The sequence below is a fragment of the Coffea eugenioides genome, chromosome 2 (genome assembly GCF_003713205.1).
Source record: "Coffea eugenioides isolate CCC68of chromosome 2, Ceug_1.0, whole genome shotgun sequence".
NCBI classification, from domain to species: Eukaryota; Viridiplantae; Streptophyta; class Magnoliopsida; order Gentianales; family Rubiaceae; genus Coffea; species Coffea eugenioides.
The window spans coordinates 22,390,083-22,404,341 of NC_040036.1; the positions used below are offsets into that span (position 1 = coordinate 22,390,083).

General features: G+C 38.2%; 2 protein-coding genes across 2 annotated transcripts; one reads left to right on the forward strand and one right to left on the reverse strand.

The window, feature by feature from the left end:
* Positions 1 to 366: 366 nt before the first annotated feature.
* On the forward strand, positions 367 to 8,549 carry LOC113763318 (protein SUPPRESSOR OF PHYA-105 1-like). The gene is made up of 10 exons (XM_027307090.1): positions 367 to 651; positions 737 to 2,139; positions 3,193 to 3,350; positions 4,522 to 5,374; positions 5,804 to 5,950; positions 6,610 to 6,927; positions 7,012 to 7,071; positions 7,602 to 7,972; positions 8,066 to 8,180; positions 8,460 to 8,549. Exons 2-8 carry the CDS (start codon positions 781 to 783, stop codon positions 7,791 to 7,793), a joined length of 3,087 nt encoding a protein of 1,028 aa, XP_027162891.1. The 5' UTR covers positions 367 to 651; positions 737 to 780; the 3' UTR covers positions 7,794 to 7,972; positions 8,066 to 8,180; positions 8,460 to 8,549.
* LOC113763320 (mitogen-activated protein kinase kinase kinase 7-like) lies at positions 8,477 to 13,397 on the reverse strand. Its single transcript, XM_027307091.1, has 3 exons — positions 12,675 to 13,397; positions 10,360 to 12,290; positions 8,477 to 9,289 (listed from the first exon to the last, which is right to left on the reverse strand). Exons 2-3 carry the CDS (start codon positions 12,260 to 12,262, stop codon positions 9,150 to 9,152), a joined length of 2,043 nt encoding a protein of 680 aa, XP_027162892.1. The 5' UTR covers positions 12,263 to 12,290; positions 12,675 to 13,397; the 3' UTR covers positions 8,477 to 9,149.
* Positions 13,398 to 14,259: the final 862 nt, after the last annotated feature.

Below are 14,259 nucleotides of genomic sequence, written 5' to 3' on the forward strand. Positions count from 1 at the left end.
CACTCATTTTTGTTTGATAGAATTAAGATTTTCAAATGGATAATTTTAAGGTTGAGGATGGGAAATCGTGACTGACCTGAAAGCTCAACGGGGGCAATATGTGACCCAAATTCCAATTGACAAAAAACGTTACTGCAATTAATCTGGAGAGCTTACCGCAAATTTTTTTAAAACAAAAAAGGGCGGTATCTCTAATTTAGGTATTCGCGAAAAGAAAAAGGCGTTATTTTAATTCACTCACGCCAGTATCCACCATCCAGTCCATGTTTTATACTGTACTAATTATAAAACGGGGTATGGGGAAACCGGACGGAAATCCTGTAAGGCTTACAGCTGTCTGCTCCGCAGCGCAACTGTTATTGTCGGCCCTTGCCTTGATGGGAGCCAAATTTTTTTTTAATGCTATGATGAAGATAGTTTCTCACATTTCAGGCAAGCTCTATTCTTTATCTGGAGTTTTAGGGGTTTAGATTCATTCGGTTCTTTCCGAACTTGCTCTGAGCTTGTCTGATCCCTTTTCAGTACCGTGGAAAGTTGGGGACTTTGTTTGATTTTTTAATTTTAATATGTGATTGTTGAAGTTGGGACGCTCATTTCTTCAAATTAAGCTCTTTTGAACTGGGATTTTCTGTTTATCGTCATTTCTTCAAGGTATGATTATCCATAGTTTGTTACAAGTTTTTTCTTTATTTTTTTTTGGATCTCGACTTTTGAGTTATGATATTGTCTCGTATAGAATGGGATAGTTGCTTGATTGATGAGCTTAATTGAGAACGAAAAATGGAGCATGTTGAGGATAAATCTACCGTTGAACATAAGAGTAAAGAGCCAGAACTTGATAAAGAGCAAGAGGGCTGCAGCACTAGATCAGAATCGTCAGGATTGCGTGTATCTACCGTTTCTGACTTGCTAGGAAGCTCCACCAACTCCGACGGAGATCAATTGCAAAAGGGTTTGTCAAACAGATATGTGATGGCTCTGGGAAATCAACATGTCCCCCGTACAAAGGCTTATTCTGTAACTGATGTGGGGAAAGGGAACGCAGTTGAAGAATCTACGAAGAGAGATTTTAAGACTTCCATCTTGGCTTCGGTTAGCAGCACAAATGATTGTGAGGCAATCAATCATAGGCAGAAGGATATGTGGCAAAATTTTTTTCGATTGGCAGGGGGGATAAGGAGTAGGAATTTTTCTGGAGCATCAGTTTCCGAGAAGCAGGGTGGAATATCATTAAGTTCGAAGGAGAAGAAGGAAATGGAGTCTGTGGGTATTAAGGAGCTTAAACCTTTGATGACAAAACAGAAGAATAAAGTCCTAGGTGGAGTTTCCACTCGTTCTGCAGATAATTGTCGCTCGCACACTCAAAGCAATCAACAGCCTGGTGGGGATGATCGTTCAAAAGTATTACAATCTTCTAGCTTTACTAATTTCTTCAGGAAACAATCTCGCGAGGATAAGGCTGTTGAATGTACAGAACCTGAAGTTCATTACAGACCTCATTCTGCAGCCATGACGCAATATGAAAAACAATTGATTACTCTTAGCGCCCATAATTCTGGCGTGTTGGCGGACACAAAGGCTTCTCAAAGTCTGCCTCCGTTGCCTGATAAGTATCTGGTAGGACCTGTAGCATCTCATGGTAAGATCACTTTGAGAGATTGGCTAAGTTCTGGGGCTTCTGAGATGAAGAAAGTTGAGAGGCTGCGCTTATTTAAACTGATTGTGGAGTTAGTGGATTTAGCACACTGTGAAGGAATTGGACTACTAGACTTGAGGCCATCCAAATTCATTTTTGCCTCACCTGATAGCATTAAGTACACTGGTTCATCAGTTCCAATAGGATTGATGACCATGGTGAACCAAGCTATGACTAAGAAAAAGCCATTGGAGCAGGATGCCTATGACCAGAGAGAAATGCTTGTAAAGAAGCAAAAGCTTGGCAAGGACATGGAATCAATGAGACATGAATCTCAAATTTTTTCTGCCTATTGCACAGTTAACGAAACTATTGGGCCCAAGTCTGAATTGGAACCTGAGGTGGTTCAAATGGAAAAGAAGTGGTATGCTTGTCCAGAGGAGCTTCATAGCAGTGGCCTATTGTCATCAAATATTTACAATCTAGGCATTCTCCTATTTGAGGTTGGAAATATCTTGAAATATTTTGCTTTCCAATACCCTCCTTTGTAATCTTACTCAATTATCCTTCAAGTTTCCATTCCTTTTCTTGATACCTTTTGGTTGATTTTGTACTTGATTTTACCTAAACTATTGACGGTCAAAATTTACAAGCTTTATTTCCAGTAGAACTTTTGAAAACTAAGATAAATCTGAATATCTGGGTTGTTTGCTTTTGGTAAATGACGCTGGAAATCATGAGTTTGGCAAGTACAACTTCATTTCCTGGTTTGATGACAGCTGTATTTTGGAGGATGATACAAACTTTAGGTCACATATACGACCTGAAGTTCCTCACTTCTGTGTATGGCTTTTCATAACAAAAGGAAAACATTATTTCCTGAGTCTCATGGAGATTTAAACATATTAAGCATATCTTTTTTTTTTCTTTGTTCCTGCTACGGATTATCTTGTTGGGTTTGCTGAATAGTTTTAGAGGAGTATTTGAGAATTAAGTCCTTGAGTACATTTGTGGAGCGATTTCTTGTCATACCTTCCAGCAAAGTATATTATAATATTCCCGTTTAAATGGTTTTTACCCAAGAACCTTAGGCTATTATCTGTTGGCCTTGGGAAAGTTTCATGACTAGCAAATATCCTTTGCAATTCTTTTTGGTTGAAGACCGATCAGCAGCAATGTAATAGTAGTCCAACATGGGAATGTGATATGGGGTATTAATATGCTGCTTAGAAGTTCTTTCTACTGGTTTACATTAGATGCACATGTTCGCCTTAGTAATGCTCAAATAGGTAATTGCACTTGTCCAGACTGATACTTGCAATAGCAGCCCTTGGCCTTCAGTGCTCTGGTGGATCTTGTTAGCACTGAGTTTCCTTTCATTTCACTTTTTCTGCACATTTGCTGTTAGGGTATGCAAGGATGTTTGCTCTTTTACCTTCTCAGATAGAAAATTGTATAGATATATAATACACATATGAAGATTGCAATTTATATTTATGATTCATTAACTGATATTAATATCCTGATTCTGCACTGACATCAGTTCCTTTTTTCAGTTACTTTGCCAATTCGCATCACCGGAGTTGCATTTCGCAGCCATGTTGGATTTGCGAGACCGAATTCTACCTGCAAATTTTCTTTCTGAAAATCCAAAGGAAGCTGGTTTTTGCTTTTGGCTGCTTCATCCTGAACCTTCGTGCCGTCCGACAACAAGGTACTATACTGTTACTACTTCACTCCTTAGTTTCTTGCTGAATTGTAAACTTTATAAATGAGACAAAAGAAAGACAAAAATAGGAGAAAAGTAGTGTTGAAGTGACACATATGACAAGACAGCCAGCAATAAACTAGTTGAGCTGTTGGAAGACTAATAATATCATCTAACTTCCCTTTGTCGTAATTTTACTAAAAATTTGTAACCTTGGTCTTAGTCATGGGTGTTTTTATCAAGATGCTAAGAGCAACATTCATGAATCTCATGGCCTAACTAGACGGTAGTACCTTGGTAGCTATGGCAGTTCAGATTTCTCATTCAATCAAATTTACATGCAAAAGGCGATAGTGATAAGTCGCACCATAAACTGGGTGTATCCCTGATAATCTGTCAGTATGGCTGCTGCCTCCTTGTTTTTCTTCTTTGGATTATTGTCTTTCCCTATCCATAGAATAAGTAGGATATATGTCCACACATATAATAACTGCTTCAGAATTGGCTGTATGAAAGCATAAATTTTCTTTCCAACATTGTCTACACTTGCCTTAGGTTGGTATAGGACAAACAGTCTTTTTCTGTTGTCTGCCTCTACTGCACTAATTATATGCCAGATGCTTTTTCACTGTGATAAATCTGTTCTGGAGGAAGCAAAATTCATGCAAAATTTGTCTTTACTTATCCAAAAGCTTTCACACACACACACACACACATCAAAAATATAAATATAAATATAAATAAACAGTCCACTGGATACTTACTTAATTGGAGTTGACTTAGTCCTGAAGACGCTTCTCAGCAAGAATACTTTCACAAGCTAAAAGTAGTATTAACTTCTTGTTACAACTCATGTAACATTTTTAGTTGGATGAATATAAGCTCAGATATGTTAAAATATCCTAAGGGCAGGCTTTAGGGCAATGTCAGGTTGCTTCATTGCCAGGCTAATGTCAAAGATCAAATAAAAGGAGCCTCCTGGTGTGCCTGGCATGCAAGAGCAAGTCTGTGAATATTAAGTACAAGAGCTTCATTTACTCTTTGCTTTCTATTTGTTAAGTAGCAATCTATGCCTCCTTTTCCATAAAAAATAAGAAAGATATGTAATTACGTGAATTTGCAATTCTACTTAAAGTTATAATTCAGCATATTCAGAAATCAATTTGTTCTTTGAAAGGGAAATCCTGCAATCTGAATCAATTTATAGTTCCGAGGATGTCCTTGTGGGAGATAATGCACCATCAATGATGGAGAAAGAAGAGGATGTAGAATCAGAGCTCTTACTTCATTTTCTAGATTCGCTTAAGGAACAAAGGCAGAATCATGTTTCAAGTTTACTGGAGAGTATAAAATGCTTAGAAACAGATATCAGAAAAATTGGAAGCAGACATGAACAAGAATTTTACTCAGATTGGATGGACCAACGTTTAAGTGCTTCAAGGTCAAGTCTTGTTTCTAAAGATAGGGATGATATTGAAATTCTTCCAAGAATATTCTCATCAAGAAGTATGATTGAAGAAAAGTTAAATTTGATGAAAAACATCAGCCAGCTGGAAAATGCTTATTTCTCTCTGAAATCTCAGGCCCAAATCACAGAGAATTCTTCCTTGGAAAGAGCAGACAAGGCCTTATTGAGTATTCGTGAGAAGTGGTTTGAGGCTCAAGATGCAAATAAAGACCCAAACATGGAAGAAAAACTGATTGATCGAGTTGGAGTCTTCTTTGAAGGCATTTGTAGATTTGCTCGCTATAGTACCTTTCAAGTGTGTGGAACAAAGTGGAACGCTGATTTTCTAAACTCTGCAAATGTCATTTGCTCTTTGAGTTTTGATCGGGATGAGGAGTATATTGCTGCTGCAGGGGTCTCAAAGAAAATCAAAATCTTTGAGTTTGGTTCACTTCTGGATGACCCTGTTGACATTCAGTATCCTATGGTTGAGATGTCAAACAGATCTAAGCTTAGTTGTGTTTGCTGGAACCAATATATCCAGCACTTTTTGGCTTCTACAGATTATGATGGTATAGTGCAGGTGTGTGCTTTCCACATATTATTGAGCATGTCTAAGAATAAGTACGAAAACAAGGCAAGCTAATCCATTATCAGTCTCTGCCTGTTTGTCTTATGATTTTTCGTTCTGGTTTTGTCTGGATTGCATGCAATTATATGAATCCTTTTGTTTGAACTTGACTTAATCCTCATCAAACCTTCACTTAAATGATGTTTTATGCTCTTGCTAGGTTGTTTATTGCTGTAAATTATTTTTCTAAGCTGCATTTTTCTGGTCCTAGAGGTTGGCTACCTTTTTACTGAGCATTACTGTTAGAGGATTGTCCATTTCTTTCTCTCCTTTTTGCAAGTTTTATCTTAATTATGGTACCATTCACTAAACATGGTTCTGCAATCTAGTACTGGACAAGACACTCTTTCTTGAATTTTGGTTGTTTTGACTCAAGCGCAGATCTGGGATGCAAGCAATGGTCAATGCTTTGCTCAATACATTGAGCACCAGAAGAGGGCTTGGTCTGTTGACTTTTCTTGTGTGGATCCAGCAAAGTTTGCCAGTGGAAGTGATGATTGTTCTGTGAAATTGTGGAGCATCAATGACGTATGATTTCTCATACCAATTAACAGATTTGGCACACAATTTTCTTCACATAGTGGTCAAAAATAGAAGTTTGTTATGCTTTTAAGAGCTTGCATTGGTTTAGAAATTTAAAGATGGTGACCTAGAATTCTGAGTAAACTTATATAGCTGATGGATATGCAATTCTTGATTTTACAGGAAGAATACAAATCCAATAAGCTTCATTGTAGATCAGTTGTTTATTACATGAGCATTGAACAAACATTATGCATGGCCATCCCTGCTTATTTATGTGGAGAAGACTATCAAATGCAATGCGCATAAGTCGGTTAACTGTCTCTTTTGGTGGTATGAGATTCATTCTTTCTAGGTAGCATTATGCATGGTCACTAGCTGATATGGATCTAATGTGGGAGTTGTGTCAATGAGCAGTTGTAATTAACTGTATTGCATGTTCTCTTCATGTGGTCAAAATACCTGCTGCTAGAGAAGAAAACAAAATCCAATTATTCATTTTTTGTTCATCCAAAATCCTAAAGCTTGACAATTATAATGTGATTCAATCATTTTTTGACCTTATATACAATAGTTCTGGAATTAGATACTACCATAATCCGTAGACTTTTTTTTATTCAGACATGATTTGTTAAAGGGCAGCAATTTTGAATTTGCCTTCACAGAGAAACTCTATTGGAACAATATGGAATCCTGCCAATGTTTGCTGTGTTCAATTCTCTACTTGCTCGTCATATATTTTGGCTTTTGGTTCTGCTGATTACAAGATCTACTGTTATGATCTTCGACACACAAGAATTCCTTGGTGTGCATTAGCTGGCCATGGAAAGGCAGTTAGCTATGTGAAGTTCATGGATTCAGAAACTCTTGTTTCTGCATCCACGGATAACACCTTGAAGCTTTGGGACCTCAAGAACACTACCATTGAGGGTTCTATTTCGAATGCTTGCAGCTTGACCTTTAGTGGACATACTAATGAGAAGGTCAGCTTTTCAGTCTTCATATAGAATGTGCTTGAGGTGTATGTCCTCTATGTTTATCCTGACTATTATCCTCTGATTTTTCAGAATTTTGTTGGTTTATCTGTTTTAGATGGATATATAGCATGTGGTTCTGAAACTAATGAGGTAAACACCTTGTATCTCGGTAAAATCTACTTCAAAAATATACTACTTGATTTAGTTTCTAGAGACTCGGTTGAATATGGATGTTATATACCTGCATATCTTTCTTTCTCTCTAATATGTGATGACTTGCATATCTAGAGCTGCCAAATGAAGAAAAAGAGATTATGGGAACAGGGGCTGGGGTTGGAAGGAAAAACAGATCTTCCTAACATATTTAGTGCAGCATCTGAAGTTTTGGGTATAGTTTCCATATCACGTCTTATCTCATACTGCCTTGGCCTTCGAGAGGTAAACTGTTCTGTAAGCACCTTGCATGGGTGTGAGGCATCTTAGTGGCTTTGATTGCCCAACAATTCAAAAGTAATGGATTCTCTGGTTCCGCATTAGATGTAAATCGTTCCATCTTCAATTCTTTGGTGCAGTTATATTATGCATTAGGTCAGGGTGGAATATAAGTAAAGAGTTTTATCAGTATTCTATTGCTTCCCTGGACTTTTATCTTTCATCTTAAGGACATATTGTTCTTTCAGGTTTTTGCGTATTACAGATCTCTGCCAATGCCGATTGCTTCTCATAAGTTTGGGTCCTTTGATCCTATATCTGGTCATGAACTTGATGAGAGCAATGGGCAGTTTGTTTCAAGTGTTTGCTTTAGAAGAAAATCTAACATAGTTGTTGCTGCAAACTCAAGTGGTAGTATAAAGCTATTGCAAATGGTCTGAGAAAGCTCCATTCTACCATGAACATTTGAATCACAGTTTTCTGATCACATGATTCTCGGCAAATTGCTGCTATTTTGGAACTGGCACTCACCTTTAGCAGTTCACATGAGTTCTTCATGGTTAGCTCCGCTTAAAGTTTCAGGACTTGTATTGTTGAAGCTGTTTGCATACTCGTTCAGGTCCACTTAAAGGCACTTTTCCATTGTTGCTCAAAATTAAACAAGATGACTGCCAATGATAAGACAAATGGTAAATGTTACACATTGCTTCAGGTAAAAGGTGAACTGCTTGTAAAGCTTGAGCATTTATAGAATCCCCATTTCATATTCTCTGAAGATTGGTGAAGAGATGTGAGATATGCTCCTTATCAAAATAAGCTCGGACAAGGTAAATTTGCAACTGACTTTTCTATATAAGAATGTTTTTGTTTAATGAAAATCATGTACTATTATCTGTAAGAAAATTTTTGACCTGTTACTCCAAGAAATTTGTGTAGCATCCACTGAGTATCCGGGCTTTTTCCTCTAATCTGTTGGGAGGAGCTATTGGCTGAGTTCCATTTGCTCATGTACATTTTATCCTTTGATATTTGCATAAAGTGTATGTGAGATATAATAACTTTTTTATTTTTTCTTGCTGGGCTAATCCTAAATTTCTGCTTTGCAGTTATTGAAGTGTGATACCATGGCCTTTGTGCAGTGATAAAATGAAGCTGACAGCAGTTCAACTTGCTTGGAGCAGTTCTTTCAAGTTCAATCTTCAAAGGTCTCTACGTAAAGTAACATTAATATCTCATCAATGGTGCCTTAACTTTAGATTGTGATTGTTTGGTTCTGATGAACACATCTCGAGGGCATTTACACATAATCTTGTTGATCCGGCAAATCCCCACAAAGAGATACATATCAGGAATGAAACCACCAGAAATCCAGGGGAAAACAAGACTTCAGAATCCTGCTAGAGCAAACACCAAAAAGATGACTTCCATCACATTTTTATCTTGGAGTACCTCACATGAGGAACTTAGTATAGTCACACTGATCTTCAAAAAATTTGGCTAAAACAAAGAACTTCTAGCTTCACAACTGAGGTCTTGTAGGAGCCTCTACGGTCTCCGGGTCTGACGGTGCATAGCAACATTGTCTTTGCATTTGGCAATTTTTTAGATTTCTATTTAATCACTTCACTCTAAGTCTCTAATACCAGCAAACTGTGAGTAATAGAAACCATGACTTTGTGCACTATCCCTAGATTCTCCACTCTGCCCAGAAACTGCGAGTGGATGTGCATGCCACTTCCATTTGGTTTGCTTTCGGGGCATATTTCTGGTTAATTTGTATACTCTCGTACAAAGGGCTATGAGAGCTCTGAATCTGATACGTGACCAGATGCTCTCCGTCTTGGACTCATTACCATTAACTGGCTTTCTGAATTCATCCTCATAGTCCGTCCACAAGAAGACATAGGAGGGGGCCTTACTCGACCCTTTGGTGTCCCTGTATATAACACATTTCAGAGATAATGTTAGTTCACCATGTTGTTCTGTTATTGGAACCTCTTTCATGTTGATACCCGTTTGTCTGGATCAACTTTGTCTAAAAGAAGAAACATTCACTACTCGATCCGTTTGTATTTTGAGGTAGTGAATGTAATAGGTGGTGTATAGAGAATATTGTATACTTCAGTACTTAAACATCAGGCTTATAGAAAACGCACACAATACAGTATTTCGTCATTCCTAGGGCAAAGGATCAAATTGCTGCCTTTGTTTCATTACAGCATTCTGGTTTATGAAGTACCGTGATGGCACTTAAAAGTTTCACACCGATCATTTGACGATGCTTGTATGTCATTTGTGTAATAGTTGTGTCCATTTTAAAATCTTAAGATGTATGTGATATGTGTCTAAACTTTAAGACTTAAGACTGAATCTGCATATCCCAGATATTTGGGTAGAGATTATCTATACAAGTTTACGATGAAGTAATTAAGTCTGGCTTAAGTGTATCTTTTCTTTATTTCGTGTTTTTAAGAGCAACCAGGCACATTCTTTTGTGTATTCTCTAGTCGGGCAAGTTCTATTACTTGCTTTCATGTTTACATTGAGTTACTGGAATACAGAATTAAGTTTGTTGATACCAGGTTTGAAATTTTTAGGTTTCTATAGGTTCTTAAGAGTTATAAGTCATGATGATATGCTGAGATAAGTTATCTGATGGGGTTACAGTTTCCCATTTGCTTTTCCCCTAGGGATCATTATGGGTGTATTCATAGGAAAGCTAATTCTCTGATGTTATGCAGAAGCACAAACCTAAGCGCTTCAAATACCTCCAGTGATTTGTTTATCCTAATAAAAGTAAATTCTCAGTTTCTGAATCTGTAATGCTAGGGTCCTTACTTAAGAAGCAAAATACTTATTTTCCAAGTTTTAATGGATGAGTTTAAAATTATGACCTTTATTGTTGTAGTTTGTGAGCACAGCTTTGAACATATTCTGTCTTTTTTTTCTCCACAGATGCTTGCTGCTTGATAATCATGCATCAAATAGACAGAGTGAAGAGATAACCTGGCTGTTTAATGGGTTTGACATCTGCTGATTTTTTGGACGATAGCATTCTCCTGTTCATAGTTTCTGGAGAGGCACAAGACCTCCTTTCAGAGGGTGATGGTAATGGATCATCCACAGTTGCACTTTCATCCCCACATGCTGAAGCATCACTTCCTGATTCAGAATTTTCTCTCTGGCTTGTATTTGATTTTTCCTTCTCTGCTACCCTGTATACAAACATCTGAAAGGGAATCTCTGATATGGGCAACATATTGGATTCTGCCCAAGAAGGAAAGCTCCTCAAGATCACTGTCTCAATTTCACTGTAATCCACGAGTGGCACTGGGGTTTCTGGCTGGCTATGATCAGGGTTCATCAACAAGAATCTCTTTATGTACCGGAGAATTCTGCAGATGGATGCAAAACTTGGACGTTGGTTTGGGTCATCGTGCCAGCACTTTTTTGTCAAATTCGTCAAATATTTTGGCGAGTGAAATGGGAATAGTGGTCTTTCCCCTGCTCTAATGTTTCTGCTCATTTTATCTCCTTGGAGATGGCCATCTTCAAAAGGGACTTTCCCTGTTAAAAGCTCAAAGCAAATCATCCCAAAACTATACACATCTGCCTTCTCCGTGTACTTGGAGTTATCAGCATTGCCTGATTGTTCTTGATCTGCTAGCACCTCTGGAGCGTACCAGATGACTGGAAGCTGCCCATTCTGATTGGAATTGGATTTCTGAGGGAGGCTGACAGAGGAGAGAAGTCCAAATGTGCGAACTTTTGCATGCAAGTAACCATCTGTATTGATGTTTCTGGATTTTACAAGAATGTTTGAAGGATTCAAATCTCCGTGATAGATTTTTTTTGAGTGGAGATATTCCATTCCTCTTGCAATCTGAAGCATAAGGTCAACTGCAACAGGAAGAGAAAATGGAATTCGCTTCCTTGGTCCACAAATTTCTTTTATATGACTGGAAAGATCTCTGTTCATGAGTTCCATAACTAAGAAGCATTCCTTTCTTTCCTCATCAGTAAATGCACAAAAGATATGCATAATATTAGGATGAGTAAGAGCTAATTCTTGAGAGATTGCTGGAAACATTGGTTCAATGTCCCCAAAAAAGTGTCTCAGAGCAAAGCTTTCACCCAACCATTGAATCTCCTTGTACTGGCTTCCACTTCCTAACCGCCGCCTGACCTGGTAATCCTTAGAGCTCACTAAGGTGGAGGAAGGCAGGAGCTTCTCTTCAACTGGTCCTGACACACTTAAGTTCTTCAGAAGAAGATCAGCGAGTCGCTGCTCCTGCTTTGTTGAACTTACTGAACCAGAAATTTGTATCTCTTGGAGTTTTCTCAACAGAACCCATCTATCCTCATCCCACACTGAATGTAACCTATTGCAGAAATCTTGGCTAACTAGATATTCATTACCAAACTTCCACTGAAAGATTCGGGGATCTTTACAGTCTTTTCGATACTTCAACGAGTAAAGAAGTCTCTTCTTTTGTATCTCGTCTTGATCCCATCCTGACATTTCTCCAGCAATTTCAATTGCTTCAATAACAATGGGGATGCAGCAGAGCAGGTTATGTATATGGAACTCAACACAGTCTGAATTCTGATAAAGCCTTATAGCTTTAACCCACCAGTCCTTCGTTTCTAGGCACTGCCGGATGTAAATTTCTCCTTCCCTAATTATCCTGAGGAGCTCTCTTAAGGGACTTTCAAGCACCTTCCATTTCGTACTCTTCTCTTCAAATCTCAGGTTCTGTTGCATCTCCTTGGCAATTGTTTTATAAGCACGATTCATCATGTCAACCAGCAAGCAACACTGTCGCTGATTAATTTGTATGTCATCCTGAAAGACCATCAATGCCTTGAGACTTCCAATCACCTCTCCAATCTGCCGGAATTGCTCCATCGTCGTCAACTCTTACAGGTGTCTGATACTGTGTAATGATCAGAACAGAGAAGAACAGAAAGTAGAGAATAAGGAAAGAGTTAGACAGGGAAAGAAAAGAAAGAACAGAGAGAACCAGAAGAGAATTGAATTGAGGGAGAACCAGCAGTTACAACAATTCACAAGCTGCTTATTTTCGCAGATCATTTTGGCTATTAATAGAACTTCAGCCAGCGTTAGTTATTGAACCGTTCCTAACTAGCTTTTACAAGTTGCAGCAACTAATCTAACAGAATTTGGCCGGGTATCAGCATTGGTCCTTATTCAATCATTACATATTGGATGCCCTGTGTGAAATGATTATGCGACTACATCAATTTCTAATGACATGCCTGTAATTAACGAGATGATTGCGATGAAAAGTACAACTCACCAGCAGATGAACTGGGGTATTTGGAGATGGTAAACCTCTCCTGAGGGCTCCTTGCCAACCCCAAGAAAGATCAGAAAGCAAACCCTTGATTGATTATCGGGCGATGATGGGTCTCTATGCGACTAGATGCTGATTGCCGGCTGAAACCTGGGCAAGAACTATGAAAGAAACAAAAATCTGTCCTGTTGTACAGAAATCCTTCCAGGACAATCAAGAAAACGGAAAGCTGAGAGCAGGATGCAGAAAATGACTACTACTAATTAAGTTCTTGCAAAATCCCTGAAGTTGGCAATTGGGCTTGTAAGAAGAATCAAATTTGGCATTAAGAGTCTTTCCAACAGCGATTGCACGAGAATGAAAATAGGGTCCTCTTGAATAAGCCTATGGTCAGCAGAAAGGTAATATACATAAAGGCAGAATTGCAGGTTATTCTCTTCTTTCCATTGTCTGGATTTTTCTTTCTTTTGGAAAATGCTGGATTGCTTTGATATCCCAACACTTGGCAACCTCCATTCTGGCCGTTAGAATCCAAGCTTTTCATTTTGGCAGTTCGATCATGCCAATATTCTTGTGCGAGTTTCGTGGTTGCACGTTTGACTGAGGGTGTCGTCATTCTACTAAAACTTGGTGCAGGCCTCAAATAAATAATATGCGAGCTTTGAATTCTTAAAACACAACAGTGTTCTTATAATTTAGTGTAAGTACTTTTGTGCACTACCATTTTGCCCCAAGACAAGCTCTACAGTCTATACCCCGCCCCGGGGGGGGGGGGGTTTGGGGGGTGTGGAGATTAATTGGAGGTTATGGATGAGCTTTGATACAATTGGTAATTGACTTGTTACTTTCAACCATGCAAACCATTTTAAAGATTCAAATGTATCAAACAATTTTCTAACTTATAGTCTATGGATGTCCTCGCTTATCATTTTTTTTTTATCGTTGCTTTATCTATATTCCACTCTATTTTAATCTATTTAGAGGGAGGTCCAACTGGACTTTTAGAGGCTAATGGAGGCTGAATCACCACCGGATCAAACGAATACATTACACATCCGTATGAATTTTTTAGAGGAGCCACTTCTTGTGACAATTAGTAAGAGACAAGGTTTGAAACCTTGACCCCCACCTCGCTTATCAATTGACACTTAACTTTTTTTGCTTAAATAAGCTGATTTTCTCTCTTCCATTATGCGTCGTGCTTTTAGGATTTATAGAGAGAAATTTGTTACCGAAAGATTTTGAATAAAATGCACTGTATTCTCCTATGATTTAGTAACACAAAACTCCATTGTGCTTTCCGAACCTCCTTAGTATTCCTTTGTGCTTTGGGTTAAAAAAAAAAGGGAAAATAGCCATTTTCGTTCCTAAACTTTTTTACCGTGTCAATTTAGGCCATGTATAATTTTTTTGGCCAATTTGATTCCTAAACTTATTTAGCGGTTCCAATTGAGAAACGCTGTGGCGGCGCCACTATATAAATTCAATCAAGTCACTAATTGAACAACTAAGCAGGGTATTTCGAGTAGTTCACTGTTAGGATAGTAACAAAAGAAGTAAAATCCTCGAAGGACCCAATTGTAAAGAA